The sequence below is a fragment of the Enhydra lutris genome, unplaced genomic scaffold (assembly GCF_002288905.1).
Source record: "Enhydra lutris kenyoni isolate GAN:26980312 unplaced genomic scaffold, ASM228890v2 scaffoldscaffold20, whole genome shotgun sequence".
Taxonomy (NCBI): Eukaryota; Metazoa; Chordata; class Mammalia; order Carnivora; family Mustelidae; genus Enhydra; species Enhydra lutris.
The window spans coordinates 31,216,044-31,232,409 of NW_019154104.1; the positions used below are offsets into that span (position 1 = coordinate 31,216,044).

The following is a 16,366-nucleotide window of genomic DNA, read 5'->3' on the forward strand; positions in this document are numbered from 1 at the left end:
TTATTTGGCGGCCACGTGGGGGGAGGGGAGAGCAGGACGCCCCTGCCCTGGAAGCCCAGCCACGCCCTGCCCTGGTTTCTCCCTGCGGGTCCAGTGTTCCACCTGGAGCGTGAATTCTAGAAGCAGAAATTCATGTTACAAACCACTGAAGACAGAAATCTCTGTCTTGACTGGGGTGGTTACATGTGTGTAGACATTTGTCAGAACGCCTCATGACACACATAAGGTCTGTGATTCTCAGGGCACCCAGCTGGCTCGGTGGGGACAGCATGTGGTTCTTGATCTTAGGGTCTTGAGTTCAAGCCCCATGCTGGATGTAAAGCCTATTTAAAAAAGTTTTTAAAAGGCCTCTTCCCATCTTTTATTCTATATATTCCATCTATATATTCTAAAATATATAAAATGTGCCTCTATCATAGGTCAATCATGCCTCCATTTAAAAATGCAGCCGGACTGAACCACAGGGGAGCCATGGCAGCAGCTCTCGCTTCTGGAACAGGGGCAGACCCTGCACAGCTTCCCCTGAGCGCGCTGGCTTCCTTCCTTCCCGGGGCCCAGGAAGCATCCTTGTTCCGAACAGGACGGGCCGTCATTTAGGAAGTTGCTCTCAGCCCAGTAGTTGAAGCTGGTGAAACAGAAAGGAAATCAGAGTAATTTGTATCGAGGTGATACCAAGGCTGAAGTCCGAGCGCGGCCCTCACTCCCCTGCCCTCAAGGCCACCTCCCCCAGGCCACCCTGATAGCATGGGCCATCCCGTGATGTCCCTTCCAGGTTCCCTGCCCGAGATCACGACCCCTCTGTGGAGGAGTGGGCTCACCTCCCCTGTCCTCCCCCCACAGGCATGTGGGTGAACGCGATTCTGGCCCCCGAGCTCTAACAGGCTGGGGTTCCTGGGCCGCCAGGTGGGTGTGGGGATGGCAGTCCTGGGCGCCGTCAGGTTTTCCATAGAAAGACTGGGGTTGGTGAACCCAATGTGCAAACCAAGGTGCCTCACTCTGGAGAAGAGGTGGCCTCGTCGTGCACAGAGAGACCGGTTGCCTCTGAGAAGCCACCAAGGCCACCTGCCTTGAGTCCAATGACCAAGAGCTGAGTCGCCGGCTGCCCTTTCTGGGGCTGCAGGGCCCCAGGTTCTGATAAGCCCAATGCTAGGTACTTCCTGCCCAGCCTCCTGCCCTCCCTCTGGCCAGCAGTGGCCACCAGATAACCCGGTGTTCCACTTATCACCCTGCACCATTTGCCTAGGTCCTCTGCGCTCACAGCCTGCGGTGCCCTGAGCCAGGCATCCCTCCGTGAGTCTCCGCAGGAGCTGTGGCAGGAATCAGGCCCCACTCTGCAGCCATCGGGCAGTGACACCAGCCAGGCCTTGGTTTCTGTGGCCCTCAGTGCAGCTCCAAGCGTGTGAACTCCATTACCCTCCCGGACCCCGTCCCACTCGCCCACAGTGAGGAGGACATCAGGGACCAGTGCCCCGGGATCCCCTCCTCCTGCCCTCTCAGCCCTCCAAGGCCTAGAGGCCCCAAAGTCACCCAGCAAATGATGGAGCAGTCCCCACAGTTTCTGCTTCCCGGTCACCCTCCAACCAAACCACCCCATTTGGGCCCCTGAACTTCCCCTGAACATGTGCTCAGGCTCGGCGCCCAGGCTGCAGTGCCCAGAATGATCCTGCCCAGGTCCTGCCTCCTGTTTGCCTGACAATGGGTTCTGTGGGGCGCCCCTTCCACAGCCTCCCGGGAAGGCCCGAGGCAGGGCAGCTCCAACTCTCCATCACCCCAGTCCCAGCCTGGGGCCCTCAAAGGAGCAGCTGTAGGTGTAGAGTGGAGGGGAAGAGGGGCCCAGGAGGGTTGACCCACTGAGGACAGAGCTGGGCCTGGGGAGACAGGACAGGAAGTCTGCAGGCCCAGGCTCCCTGTCGGTCTTTCCAGGCAGAGGCTGCTGGTGGCTCCAGGCACCAAGGCCCTCCACAGGCCCACGGCCCAGGAGCCCCCCATTACTCTGAGCCACTCTGTCTCCACCTCCAGCCACCCCCAAAGGCAACAAGCCCTCCCCCCAACAACGGCATTGCTGATCTTTAGACCTGGGACTGCCTAGATGAGCCAGGGCTCCTGATGCCCCAAGTTGTGAGCTGGGAGAGAGGTTAGCATCCATTTGCCCCAAGTGTCAGTGTTCAGAGAAGCTACTTAACTGACCCACAGGACACACAGCAGGAGGGAGGAGCCCTCACTCCCACCTGCAATCTCAGTCCCTAGGCCTCATCCATTATCATCCATTCTCCCTTCCTCCCCACCATTGGGCCGACCTTCAGGCTGCTGCTCCCAGCAGGACATGGCGGCCCTCCAGCCTGGGGTGGGGCAGGTTGAATTTCATGGCCCGATGGAATTCCCCGGGCAGGGCCGCCTGGCCGTCCTCCCTGGGCTCCAGGGTCCTCAGGGCACGGAGCATGCTCCTGAGGGGCAGTGGCACATCTGTTAACAGGTCATCTTCAGAACCTTCTGGCAGAAGGCAACTCCAGGGGCTGGGCTGAGAGCCCTCGGCCACCAGGAGCTATAGCTGCCCCGTCAGCCACACGCGCTGCTGAACACCCACTGGGGGCTGAGCCGGGGAGACAGGGGAACCCATACGCAGGGCTGGAGGGTGGTCAGGCCTGGGAGAAGGAACATCCAACCCACCTGAAGACGGGCTGGGGCCAGGGGCGCCACAGTGGAAGTGAGAGAAGCAGGAGCCCCAGGACTAGACGACTGCTACGTGCCAGGGAAGAGCAGAAGGGACAGGGACAAGTCCAGTCGCTGTCACAAGGACACCCAAGGCCCGGCAGGGGGCCAGTGTGGGAGGGGGAGAAGCCTTCTGCCCTTCTCTCCCCCACACGGGAGTTTACAAGGCTAAACGTGCCCAATGCAGAGGAACTCCTAGGATTTCACAAGAGCTGCTCTCAGCTTCCCCACAAGCCGTCCCCGCCTGTCCGTCCACACCACCTGCCCCTGTCCAACTCCTTTGCTCAGCTGTTGTCGCTCCCTCTAGGACACCTAGTCCTAGAGGCTCTAGATCAAGACAGGCCACTGGTCCTCACCGCCCTTGGCGGCTAGCCAGCGAGTGAAGGGTTGGGCCTGGCTCTAGAGAGTCGCATGACCCCTGAACCCTTGCAAAAAGTTGGGGAGCGGGGAGTAGTGGGGAGCTGAGCTCAGCCAGGCCCAGGAAACCTGCAGCTGGGGGCCCACCTGCCCGGCCCGGCCCAGCCCGCAACGCACGCAACATACGAAGCAGAGATTCTCCTGTACAGAGACCAATATATGTAAAGTGCTGGGTACATCGCTCTGAAAAATAGATTTTCCAAAAATCCAGCGCCTAGGGGGTGTTCCCCCCTCACCCCGGCAAGGTCTACCCCTTGCCCGTGAGGTCCAGCGGCTGTAGGAAGGGCGGCAGGGGCAGCTCGTCCAGGGCCTCGGGGAAGCGTCCGGGCGAGATGGCGGTGACCAGCACCTGCATGGCGCGCACGAAGAGCGAGGGCGGCGCCAGACCGGCCAGCCACTGGAACTTGTCCTCGCCCAGCAGCCGCTGCCAGCGCGGCCGGTCGCCCAGCAGCTCCCGGCGGGTGGGCGCGGCGGCGCCGGCGGGCGCATACAGCGCTAGCAGGTCGAGCAGCAGCAGGCGGCGCTGGCGCGTCTCCCCGGGCGCGGCGGGCACCCCGGAGGCGGCGGCGGCGTTGGTGGCCCCGGCGTCGCCGCCCAGCTGGCGCAGCAGCAGCTCCAGGGGCGTCAGGCCGCCGCCGTCCCGCAGGCCGGGAGACGCGCCGTGGCCGAGCAGCAAGAAGAGACACTCGGGGCGCGCCAGCTCGCAGGCCACGTGCAGCGCCGTGCCGCCGCCCTCCACGCGGCCGCAGCCCCGCCGGTCCAGCAGGCGCGCGCGCTCCTCGGGCGAGAAGTCGCGCACGGCGCGCAGGATGCGGCGCAGGATGCCCACGCGGTTGTAGCGCACGGCCAGCGCCACGTGCGGCCCGGGCGCGGCGCAGCAGCGGAAGCCGGCGCTGGGCGGCGCGAGCGCGCGGCGCGGGAACGTGGCCAGCAGGTAGTGTGCGTACGCCTGGTGGTCGTGCACGAGCGCGTAGAGCAGCGCCTCGGAGGGCGAGTAGGCGGCGGCGCGGCCGCGCTCGTCCCAGTGGAAGGCCTCGCTGGCGCGCATGTCCTCGAGCAGCCACACCGGCAGCAGGTCGCGGACGGCCTGGTAGAAGGCGAACGACGACTTGCGACACTGCTTCTGCGCCCGGGAGCGCGCCGCGCCTGCGCCCTCGGGCCCGCCGTCCGCACCGCCCCCGGGCCGTGCGTCCCAAGGCATGCTGGTGGCGGCCTCACGGCATGGGCCCGGCGGCTGACCACCTGCGGGGAGGGGATGGCGGTAAGACTCCCACACCCCCACCCGCCCCGGAAGCTCCAGCTACTCTTCACAGCTCCCTTCTCTCCTGGACCCATAATCACCTCCCTACATCCTTGATCAAGCTGCACCTGATCTCCCAATCTTTTTGTGTCTCGTTCTCTGGCACTTCTGCTAGAGATGCCCTTCCCTGCCCCCCACCCTCACAACCCCACCCATAGTCAAGGCCACCCTGAAAACCCACTAATACCCCTCCTCCAGCCCAGGGACCCCCCGACCTGGCTGACCAGGTATATCCAACGCCAAACAGAAAAGACCAGGTAGGAGGGTAAATATTGTAATCCACAACTCTACCTGGGCCAAACCCCACCTAACCATAACCTTATCTCTCTGAACCCTGACCACAGATGGGGGCCCCTAGAGCCTCCCCCCATGGGGCCAGGCAGGGTCAGAGCTCTAGACCCAGACCTACCTGGTTCCTGGACTGGGATCACAGGACTTGAGTGTATCACTTTCCTTCTCTAAGCCTCAACTTCCTCATCTGTAAGAAAAGGGTGGGAGGAATAAACACTGAGCCCCAGCAGGACGAGATGGGGTGGAGCCTTCCACCCCAACATGATGTTTGCTGGATATCAGCAACCCTAGCTGCTGGGAGGAGGTGGGAGGACAAAATCAACCTAGAACCGTGAGCACAACTCTTCACAGCAGATCGCCTCCAGATCTGCTACTTCTCTTGATCTTCCTAATAGATGAACCAGGTAGTGTCATCCCATTTTCCAGCAAGGGGCAAGCTTGTCCAAGGTCAGGCAGCAATCATGGTACAGCCAGGCCTAGAACACAGATTCCGTCCCTCCCGATTTGGGCTCGTTCCAGAAGTGGGGGAACGCCCAACCCACAGGGTGCCCAGCTTGATCCCTGCGTGGTCTTGCCCTCTGAGCCCCCAGCCCCAACCTGAACCCTAGCCTCTGACCCCTGACCCTGGTCCAAGCTCCCCACTGTCACTGTTTTCCCTCAAGGATAAGTCCTTGGTTGCAAGGGGGCTGGGTCAGCGGACAGGCCGCGTCCACACACACTGGGTAACTAAGTTACAGAGACGGGCGCGGTGGGGGTGGGCTGCAGCCAGAGTGCTCTTCCGGGGAGCCCCATGACCGGAGCAACCCCCCAAGCCCGGGACTCTGCGCCCCAGGTGTATGTACCCCGTGTGGATACCCGTGGGGCGCCAGGCGGGTTACGTAAAGTTGGGCCGCCCCACGTCACTGGGCAGCTAGTCACCGCCGCGGCTCCGTGAATGGGGGGTTGGGCCACCGAGGGCTGGGCAGTGCGCCCGGGGCAGCCCGCCAGCTCCTCCCCGTCCCCTCCCGGCGGCCGCGGGTCGCGGGGGGCGAGGCCAGGGTGTTTGCCGACCGGTGGCCAGCGCTGTGAGGGCTGCACCTGCGTGTGCATGTGCCCAGCGGACACGAGGGGGCGGCGGCCGGGGGAGAGCGCCCGGGGCGGGGGCTGCGCGCCGAACGGGCCGGGGGAAGGGGGGGACTCACCGTGGGGGGGCGGCAGGGCCGGGGGCCTGACGTCCCGGTCCCGGCGGAGGGCCGGAGCGGGCACCGATCCCCCGCGGGTAGGCGCGCAGGCGAAGGTCCCAGGACTGGCGGGCCGCCGCCGCCCGCGCCCGCCGCAGCCGCGGTCTGAGCCACCGCGGCCGGATAGCTGGGCGGCGGCGCCGGCGGCGGGCGGGCAAGCGGGCGGCGGGAGGCGCAGTGCGGCCCCGGCCCGGCAGGACCGCGGGACCGTCCACCGCCGCCATTGGCCCGCTCTGCTGGGCCCGGTCGCCGCTCATTGGTCGCTACGCTGCACCATTGTTGCGTCACCAGCTGGTGGGCGGGGCGCCCGGCAGGACCCGCGGAAAAGTTGGAAGAAACTTGAGGGCGTGCGGGGGGCGGGGCTGGCTCGGCCGACACCCGGCGGGGCTCCTGGAAACCCGAGCGGCCGGCGAGGAGAGGCTCCCCGCGGGCTCCCCAGCCGGCGGCCGGGACCCTGCAGGATCGCGGGGCCCCACGCTTAATGCGAGTCTCCACGGACAGTGCCTGCCTCGTCACCCCAGGAGTCGTATTCCACCTCCCCTCTGCATGGGCCCTTTATGACCTTGAGGGAGACCTCCGGGACTGTTTTCCCGACTGGACATGGAGGGGGTCAAGAGGCAGAGCTGTGACCCCTAAGGGCCCCCCACTGCGTTCTACCCGGCCAGGATCCGGGTACGGGGAGCCCCTGCTCTAGGCTGACGTTCCCAGGGGCCGGTGAATGGACGGCTGTGAATGAGCGCGTCCTCTGTGCCACTCTCTGTGCTGAACAATTGATTTCATTCTCACAACCGGGAGCCGGGGGGTGGGGGGGGGATGTTATGACCCCCAATTCACAGGCCAGGAGATGGAGGCTCGCGGGGAGGTGGCCTCCAAGTGAAGAGCAGCCCCAAGGGAAACCAGGTGCTTCCCCTGCTTTTCTTCAGACATTCTTGGGGGGGGATCGGACCCCAGCCTCTCCACAGAGTCCAAGGTTGGGGGTGCCACACATGCAGGCACCCAAGGTCATGCTGAGACCCCCACCAAAGCCTGCCCACCTAGGCGGGGTGTGGTCTCATAGGCCCGCCCTGAAGCTCTCAGGGGGTCCAGGGCCACCACCAGATTTAAAGGTCATTTAGAGGTCATTGTCCCAGGAATCTGGGATCCACCTACCTCACCTCAGCTGTCCCCTGCTGACCTCTCAGGTCCCCAGTTTCCCTGCATTTTGTTCTAGCTTTCCCATTCTGGCATTTCTGGGTATGATGGGGGTGGCAGGGAGAGAGACACTGAATGGAGAGCCTGGGGTTGACAATTGGCCTTTTGGAGCACCGCCCCCGCCCCCAGGCCCTGGGAGACAAACTAGGGAAGTGGTGCCCCAGGTCAACTATCTGGAGCTCAAGGAAGCTCCTTGCTTCCTCGTGCTCACTTCTAGGGCTGGAGTTCCATCTCCGTAACTACTGATGGACTGAGGATGCCAGGGCATGGGCTGCGGTTGCCAGTGTGTGCAAAGGGCCTCAGCGCCGGTCTCTTTCTACCTCTCCCTGCCGCCTTGCCTCACCCTTCAACTTGCCCTCCTCACGGGGACTCCTAAAGGCATCTTGTTAGAACTCATGTTGGATCCCACTTCTCCACCACTTAGAAGCTTCCCGTCCCTGTGGATTAACCAGAAAGACCAGGTGGAGCAGAGGAAAGGCATTCCTGGCTGAGGCACAGCTGGAGCAAAGGTCTAGGAGCGGCAGAGGGAGGCTTCAGAGGTCAGCCGGGAGAGGCCAGGCCTTGGACACTGGGGCAAGGAGCTCGGGTTTGTCCTGAAGATCTGGAAGTGAAAGCGGAAGGGGTTTGGAAATCAGTTGGTTAGTGAAATATTTCAGGCATACAAAAATAATCACAGTGAATGCCTGGGAGTCATGGTCCAGTTTCAGAAATAACAGGTGGGTAAAACTGAAGGCCCGTGTGACTGTCCTTCCCCCAGCTCTGGGTCTTTCCCATGGTGGTGGCTAACATTGTAACTCTGTCCATCATGGCACCAATCAGCCCTCCCTTTCAGTGGCTTGCTCTCTTCTCCCAAGGTTGCTTTCAGACTCATCTTCAGGGGTACGTGCCGCTCTGGGCTGGTCTGGGTTGCTGAGGCATCATCTGCTGGTGGGAGCTGTTCCTCTGTGCCTGAGCACATGTGAGGCCCCCAGCACTGCTAGCCTGTGCCTACCTGCGGGCTACACTGGGGCCCAGACCCAGGGAGGAGGTGCCAGGGTAGGGTGTGACCTCCTGCAGCCCCTTCTTTTTTTTTTTTTTAAAGATTTTATTTATTTGACAGAGAGAGAGATCACAAGTAGGCAAAGAGGCAGGCAGAGAGAGAGAGAGAGAGAGGAGGAAGCAGGCTCCCCGCTGAGCAGAGAGCCCGATATGGGGCTCGATCCCAGGACCCTGAGATCACCCTGAGCCGAAGGCAGAGGCTTTAACCCACTGAGCCACCCAGGTGCCCCCTGCAGCCCCTTCTTAATGCCAGACTGCTTCAGGAACAGCGTGATCAGGGTGCGAAGGGCTAGCTTCCCTCAGGAAGGGAGAATGGACTTGGGGGGTGAAGGGTGGCTGGGGCAGAAGGGAGTGGGGGGGGACTGCCTTCTTCATATGGGGTTTGACTTTTGACCCTGTTATGTTCCCTCTGGAACCCAACCCAAGTCCATTCCCCTCTCTCCTGGGAGAGCTTGTCCCACAGGGCACCTGGGTATGCCCAGGCAGGGAGTAGAATCAAGGCCCTGGAACCCAGTTCAAGGTGTGTGCAACAGGTACAGGGAGGAGTGGAGGGAGCTTCCTGGGGGAGGAGGCTGGTGCCAAACAAGCTGGGATCTAATCAGCTACTCACCAGCTGTGGGGACTTAGGCTGAGTAACTCCACCTGTCTTCAGTCTCTTATCTGTGAAATGCATCAGGTGGATTTTCAGATCTCAAAAGGAAGAGTAGGATTGGCAAGGCCAGTATGCAAAATGGCCAGGACCAGGAAAGAGGATGGGGTACCCCATGCCCCCACCTCACCTGGGTCCTGGACCTCACCTGACTGTGCTGGGCTAAAGCCCCCTTGGCCCCCAAGGGTCCGTTCCACAGGTGCTCTCTCCTCCCCCTCCAGCTTCTCCCCTTGGACGGCCAGGCTTGTCCCCCCATGCACTCAGGTTCAAGCTGTCCCACAGAAGTTTTCACACCATCCAGTCGGTCTTTCGAGGCTCAGCTTGAGATGCCAACACAGACTAAAGACAGGATAAAACCAAGGGGAGACAAGTGATATTCTGGGAATCAAAGAGTCCAGCATGCAAAGTGAAGGACTGACAGAAGGGGTAAGCATCTCTGGTAATCCAGTGAGAAGCACCAACCCAGGAGGAAAATGGGCGAAGGGCATGAACAGGCAATTCCCGCAGTGGACAATAAACACATGAAGGACTTCAGCTTGGTAAGAAATCAGCAAACATTTAACAGGGTGAAGAATTAGACCCTCACTCTCAGGCAGACGAGGGTAGGGCACCTCCAGGCACCAACCCCCGAGCTGAGCAAGGGAGATGCTATGCACTTGGGTCCAGCAATTCTGGTGGGGGAGGCATCTCATCCCACAGAAGCACTGGCCCACGCGCCAACAGGTTCCATGTCCAACAATCACTACTGGGGGTCTTGTCCACTTGCTTACTACTTTAGAATTTTATGAAAGAATTTAGACTTTATTTCATATCTTCTATCTACTTCAGAGTTCAACCTTTGAGGAGAACACAGGTGACTTAAAAGCAACAAGGAGGTAGTATGCCTGCTGTGTTTTTAACAGTGACAACCTGGAAACCACGTAGGAGACCCGCCGAAGGGGAAGGGCTAACATAGTCACGATTCACTCTTCCCAGCTCTGGTTTTTGCCAAACAGCAGCTGGTCCCTGCTCCTCTCCTGGGCTATAGAGAGGGCTGTGGGAGCCTAAAGCCTAGGGACCAACTCCTTCGTATGGCTGAGACTCCATTCCTGCCCCTCACCCCCAGCAAGTTCCCCTGGCATCCCTGGGTCCCTGTAGGGTCTCTGGATCGGGCCATGCTGCATCTCGGGCTTTCCCATTGAATGAGCTGGTGGATTCTCATTTTGGCATAGGCCAGCTGGAGGCAGGGCCCATCCCTGGAGAAGCCTGACTTATGCAAGTATTTACCTGGGACAGTGCCGGTCATGCTGGGATAATTATAACAGTGTCCCCTTCACTCTCAATGGGTTCTGGTTTAGAAGGTGAGTCCTATGGCTGCCTTATGCCCAACACACACACCAGTATTACGGGGCCACAGGCAAGAACAGAGAGCCTGAGCTGCCCCTTCGTCATGGGGAAAGGAAGGACCTCTGCCAAAGAGAGCCGTCCTGAGGAGACACCAAGCTCTCACAGGACACAGTTATGCCTGGCACAGAGCTAGCCTCAACGATTCGGCATTTTAAAATATTCTAACCTAAAAATGGGAAAAGAAAAGGCAGACATGTTGTTGGAAAAATGCTGGGAGCCACACATGGATCTATCGCCAGCAGAGCCTCCTGGGGAGAGAATCGGCAAAAAGGAGAAAGGGACCCTTTCTGTTTTTATTCTCTGTACCTTCTTGGTGGTTTGAATCTTTCACAAGGGTACATACTTAGATATTACTTTTGTAGTTAAGGTACTTTTTTTTTTTTTTTTTAAAGTAAACTCTACCCGCAACATGGGGCTTGAACTCATGACCCTGAGGTCAAGAGTTAGATGCTCGACTCACTGAGCCACAGGGCGCCCCAAGATCAGTGTTTTAAGAGGTAGTTCCCATTGGCAAAGTGCTATCTCGTGGCCATCACGTCACTGACTTGCCCATAAAGTAAGTTGGACTGTCAGCCCACTTTACAGGTAGGGAAGCTGAGGCTCAGGGGACAGGGCTTAGCCCACAGAGGTGGAGCTAATAAGCTTCATCTGGTCCCAAGAAGGGAAGGCTTTGGTTTCGTGAGTTCCAAGGCACCTTGGGGTTTCAGACTTCTTTGCGAGAGCTGATGAGAGCTGCGGCCCGTCCTCCTAGAAGTCTCTCTCCCTCACAGAAGGGAGGCCTCAGACACAAGTTGGGGTATGGGTCAGGGCCCCTCCATCCCGGGCCTGGGGAGTCTGGCAGCCAGCGAGCACTTCTAAGCAGCTTCACTCAGTAACCTTTCCAACGAATAGGCCCTTCGAGCATGTTCTGAGGACTAGTGGTGAGTGGGCACGAGAGACTTCAAGGAGGAGGAGGTTACCTGAGATGAGGGGGAGTCACACACAGCCCCTTGTGTCATCCGTCAAGTCCCTTGGGCTCCGTGTCCACACACTGACCCCACGAGTCTGCACTGCTCCATCCCACCTCCCGGATCCAGTCTGCCCCCCAACTCCTGTGGAGCCATTTTCAGCCCCAGCTGACAGAGGGATCCTGTCAAAGGCACAACAGGTGGGGCCCTCTTCTGCTCAGAGGCTCTCTGCTTGATGATGCTGCCCATCTCAGACTAAGACCCCTGTTCTGCCTCAAGGCCAGACCCTCTCACATTCCACCCAGAGCCTTGGCCATTCATGCTCAGTTCGCCGGAGCCCTTGCTCGTGCTGTTCCCTCAGGACTGGACGGCCAGTCCCCAGAAGTCTGCATGGCCTCATTTCAGGTGTCACCTGACTAAAGGAGCTCCCCCAGCCTCTCTGGGTCCCTACCATACTGTCCTGCACCTCTGGGGGTTCTTCTCTGTCAGACCACAGGGAGGGGGCTGGCCTGCCCCTGCGGGAGGATAGTGGGTGCCACATAAATGCTGATGACTTAGTGGAGAAGGAGTTAGGAGGGTGCATGGGGTCAGGGCACCCCGGGGTGGGGGCAGGCAGGGGCGGGAGCCTAGCTGGTCTGGCTGGTTGTGGGGAGTGTGGGCAGGTCCTCATGCCTGAGGTGCCCCAGAGGGTAGGGAGCAGGAAGTATAGGATTCATCCAGGCTGCCCCAGAGCCCTTGCCACTAGGAAGCCCCAAGCACAAGGCCAAGATTTCAGCAGAGGCCCAGCACAAGAGCAGACCGGGGGACACACAGCTGTCTGCTCAGGTGGAGGCCAGGTCCAGCTGCCTTGGGGACTGAGGTGGCAGGAGGGGGAGCTGGCCAGCAAGGAGAGCAGTGGGCAAGGCGGAAGGCTGAGCTTGCTTCCTCCCCCAGCACCCCCACCGAGGGCACAGTACTGCCCCCTGGCTCCATGACCTTGAGAGTGTAGGTGCCCCCTAAGGGCCAAGAGGTACCTGACTAAGCCCTCCGAACTGGGGCAGCACCTCCTCACTGGGCTGAACCCCAGGGCCATGGGGACAAGCACGGTCCCCCGTTGTCTGAGCCTTCTGCCTTACTTTCCACTAACCGGTCATCGGTAGAGAGTTCTGGCCTGCAGTGAAGTGAGCCAGAGGGGGACGCTGAGGCCGTAGGGCCAGGCCTGGCACAGGTCGCACAGCTCACTCTTAGAAACAGCGACCCCTGTGTGCCTGCTGAGCGTGGGAACACTCCCAAGGCCCCCCAGCCGTGGGCGTCGGGATCCCCGCTTCCGAAGAAACCCTTTCTCTGTAGTGACTAGAGGCGAAACAAGTTTGTGGAGGTGGCGCCACTCGGCAAGGGGCCAAAGCAGGTGCATGGAGGGACCGGGACGTTGACTTGGCTTGTGGCACCCATCGGGTGCAGGGCTTGGGAAGTTGGGTCCCTGCCCCGCGACCCTGGGGAGGGGGCCGTCACTAGCCGGAGCCGGTGTGGGTTAGGCTTCAGTTGCCCTATGGGCACAAGGGACCAGAGCAGGCAGGGGTGCGGTCCCGCCCTACCAGTGCCCAGAGCGGGCCGACACCGCCCCCTGGCGGCCGCGCGCGCCTTCGCAGCCTGCAGCCGGTCCCTGGCCCAGCGAGGGTGTGGAGCCAGGTCGCCCCGAGGCAAGGACATCTGCGTGCCCTTACCCGGCGGCAGGGTCCGCGGGCTTGGGTCTCCACCCCCGACACCTCACCCCGCTCGCCACTCGCTACGTGGCCCCCGCCAGCCTCTGGGTCTCAGTCTCCTCTGTCAAATAGCCACGATCCTGCCCACTTTACCCCTGCGGCCCTCTGCTGTCCCGGCACCAGGCTCGCCCGTCAGCCCAGTCGGCCCGGTCCGCCCCGCCCCGCCCCTTCCCCACACAGCAGGCAGCGGCCCCTCCCCGGGGGCGGGGCTCGGGCCCGCCGCTGCCCTGACCCGCCAATCGGAATTCCCGGGGCGTAGGGGGCGGAGCGGATTGTTCCGCGAGGAGGGGCGAGAAGCCGGGGGCGGGGGGAACCGGGTTTCCTCTCCCCGCGCCTCCCTCGCTCGCGAGCCCTTGGACCCCGCTTGGGCGCCGCGTGGAGAGGGCGGCTCTCCCGGAGCGGAAGAGGCCGAGGGGCGCTTCGATTTCCGGGCCTGGGAAGTGAGGCCGAGCGCTGCTCCCAGCCCCCACCGAAAGTCAGCCTCAAGGCCGCCAGCCCGGCTTCTGCACCCCCATGGCCTGCAGGCCGCAGTGACCCGGGGCACAGCCTCCGCTGCCCACCAGGGAACGAATCTTAGCATTAGCTGTTCCCTCCCCCAGGAATGTTGCCCGCCCACCCAGCCAGTGGCCTGAATGCACCCCACCCCACCCCCAACCCCCACCCCCCAAACCCCGCCCCCCGGGGGCTTCCCTGACCCACAACACCAGCCCTCACTCTCCCCAGGTGCACTTTTATGATCCTCTTGAGAGCCAGCCAGGGGGCCACAGGGTGCACAGCTGGGACGTGGCCGGCCGGGACCCCAGCCATCCCTGTAACCCACTGCTGGGCCACCTCTTGTGTTACTGTGTTCCAAGACTGTCCTTTGCTTCCACTGCAGGGACCCCCCTCCCCCCAGGACACGCCTCAGGGATCCTACTGAGGGTCTAGTGCTATCTGGATGGGGAGATGAGGGAGCCCCAGGAAGCCTCCCCTTGCCCAGTGGGGAGCTGTGGTCCTTGAGGGTAAGGAGGGCCTTGCCAAGTGTCAGTGAAGTCCTGGGCTTTTCTTATGTCCACTGTGGAGGGAGAACAGGACAGGTCAGTAAGGCCTGGGAGGGCCTGGGAGGGTGAACTGGGTGAGTTGCCCACCTTCAGGAGGGATGGGCAGGGAGTGAGGAGCGGGAACACTGAGGGGCAAAGGAGAGCGCCACAGGTGTATCAGCTGTCTGCTGCCGTGTGTCAACCCCACAGCAGGGGCGTGCGACAGTCCGTATTTCTCACAATTCTCTGCACTGACTGGTTGGTTCTTTTGCTTTCTGTGACGTGGGCTGAGCTCACGTATACACCCGCGAGGAGCCGGAGGCTCAGCTGCGGCGAAACACCCGGCGAAACACCCTTAGTGCTCTCATGGGCGGCTGGCGTGGGCTGTCCACCGGGAGCTCAGCGGGCGCCAGCTCCGGCTGTCCTCCCAGATCCTTTGGCTCTCTTCTCCATGGCCTCTGCAGGCGATAACTGGGCCTTCCTCGCAGCGTGTGCGCAGGCTTCACTGAGAACAAGCCCGTGTGCCAGAGCTTATCAGACCTTTACCTCCATCACAGTTGCTCACGTCTCACTGGCCCGAACAAGGGACATGGCCAAGCCCAGAGTCAGTGTGGAATGAGACTTTGCCAGCGCCAGGACTATCAGGAAGCGTGGTCCCTCGGGCGCCCCCGATGCCGCAGCGGGAAAGTACTGAAGACGGAGGAGACGGTGAACTTCCGAGAGCTGGAAAAACCAAGGAGGGCTCCCGGAGGAGGAGGGCTTTGACCAAAGAGGGGCAGGTGCTCTGTTCTCCCTGCTCCTGTCCTGCGGCCCACGGAGACTGGGGATAACCAACCGCTCTGTAAAGATATGAACTGGGAAATTTTCGGGTTGAAGGTTGCATTCTGTGGACAGTGAAAGTAGGGCGATGCGATGGTGTCATGGGACATGGTGGATGGGGCAGCTGCTTTAGATGGGGCGGCCGGGGACCACCTCAGAGAAGGGGACACTGAGGCTGAGCTCTGATGGACAGGTGTTAGACCTGAGGAATGCAGAGGGAATTCGAGTCCAGGCAGAGGGAACCATTAGAGCAAAGGCCCTGATTTGGGAGTGAGCTTGGCACACCTGAGGACATGAGAGAAGGCCTGACAAGGACAGGGTGGGCAAGGGGGCAGGGTGTGCAGGGCCGGATCGTGTCGGGCCTGTAGGCCTCGATAATGCAGCTGGACTTTTCTCCCCAACGCGATGGAACAATATGATTGAACCCAACAGATAGCTGCTGAGCACCTACTCGATGCCAGACACTGTCCTGGGCCCTGGGGACTCATCACTGACCAAAACAGAGAAACATCCCTGCCCTTGTGGGTTATGATTTGATTTAAGAATTAAAAAAGAAAGAAAGAAAGAAAAGAAAAAAAACAGGGGCGCCAGGGTGGCTCAGTCCATTAAAGGTCAGACTCTTGCTCTCAGCTCAGGTCTCAATCTCAGGGTTGGGAATTCAAGCCCCGCAGTGGGCTCCTTGCTCCCAGTTAAACATTTAAACAAAATAAAACAGAAACACTGCTAAAGGGGGGACAAAAGTGGGGAAAGAGGGGGACAAAACTGGGGTGTCTGAGTGGGAAAAGAAAAAGCTGAGGAAATAGAACTGTCAGGCCTAGGAATTGGGAGGGCGTGTGAGGGAAAATAAGGTAAATTCAAGAAGGAGCTTGGGAGATAATCTTCATGACTTTGGTTTTAGACAAAGAGGTCTTAGATTTTTTTTTTTCTGTAGAAGAAAAAATTGATAAAGTGGACTTTATAAAAATTAAAAACATTTGCACTTCAAAAGATACCTTTGAGGCGCCTGGGTGGCTCAGTGGGTTGAAGCCTCTGCCTTGGGCTCAGGTCGTAATCCCAGGGTCCTGGGATCGAGCCCCGCATCAGGCTCCCCGCTTGGCAGGGGGCCTGCTTCCCCCTCTTCCTCCACCTGTTCCTCCAATTTGTGCTGTCTCTCCGAAATAAATAAATCTTAAAAAAAAAAAAGGAAATGCAAGTTAAAGCAGAATGAGACACCAGTACACACCTACTGGAACGTCTAACCATGGACTGAGCACACCCACTGTCGACAAGGTTGTGGAGGACCGGAACGCTCGCCCCTTGCAGGTGGGAATGTGAATGGTGTGGCTGCTTCGGAAAACAGGCAGTTCCTCACCCCTACCGTATGACACAGCAAACCTGCCGTTCTGTATCTGCCTGAGAGAAATGCAGATTGAGACCCACGCACAGATCTGCACGCGGACATCGCTGCTGAGAGCAAAGAATGGAAGCCCGCGTTCACACAGAATGGATCAAGAAGGCGTAGTGTATCCACGCCACGGAAAATCACCCGGCCGCAGAAAGGGATGAAAACACCTGATACATGCCACGGGGGTAAACCTCAAACACATGAAAAAGGCAAAAAGCCAAACACACTGTAGAGCCCATGAGTATGCTGTACAC

General features: G+C 60.3%; 1 protein-coding gene across 1 annotated transcript; it reads right to left on the reverse strand.

Moving 5' to 3' along the window:
• Positions 1-3,270: 3,270 nt before the first annotated feature.
• Positions 3,271-6,053, reverse strand: LOC111148587 (ankyrin repeat domain 9). The gene is made up of 3 exons (XM_022505279.1): positions 5,899-6,053; positions 4,836-4,904; positions 3,271-4,368 (listed from the first exon to the last, which is right to left on the reverse strand). Exon 3 carries the CDS (start codon positions 4,325-4,327, stop codon positions 3,374-3,376), a length of 954 nt encoding a protein of 317 aa, XP_022360987.1. The 5' UTR covers positions 4,328-4,368; positions 4,836-4,904; positions 5,899-6,053; the 3' UTR covers positions 3,271-3,373.
• Between the last annotated feature and the right edge of the window lie 10,313 nt (positions 6,054-16,366).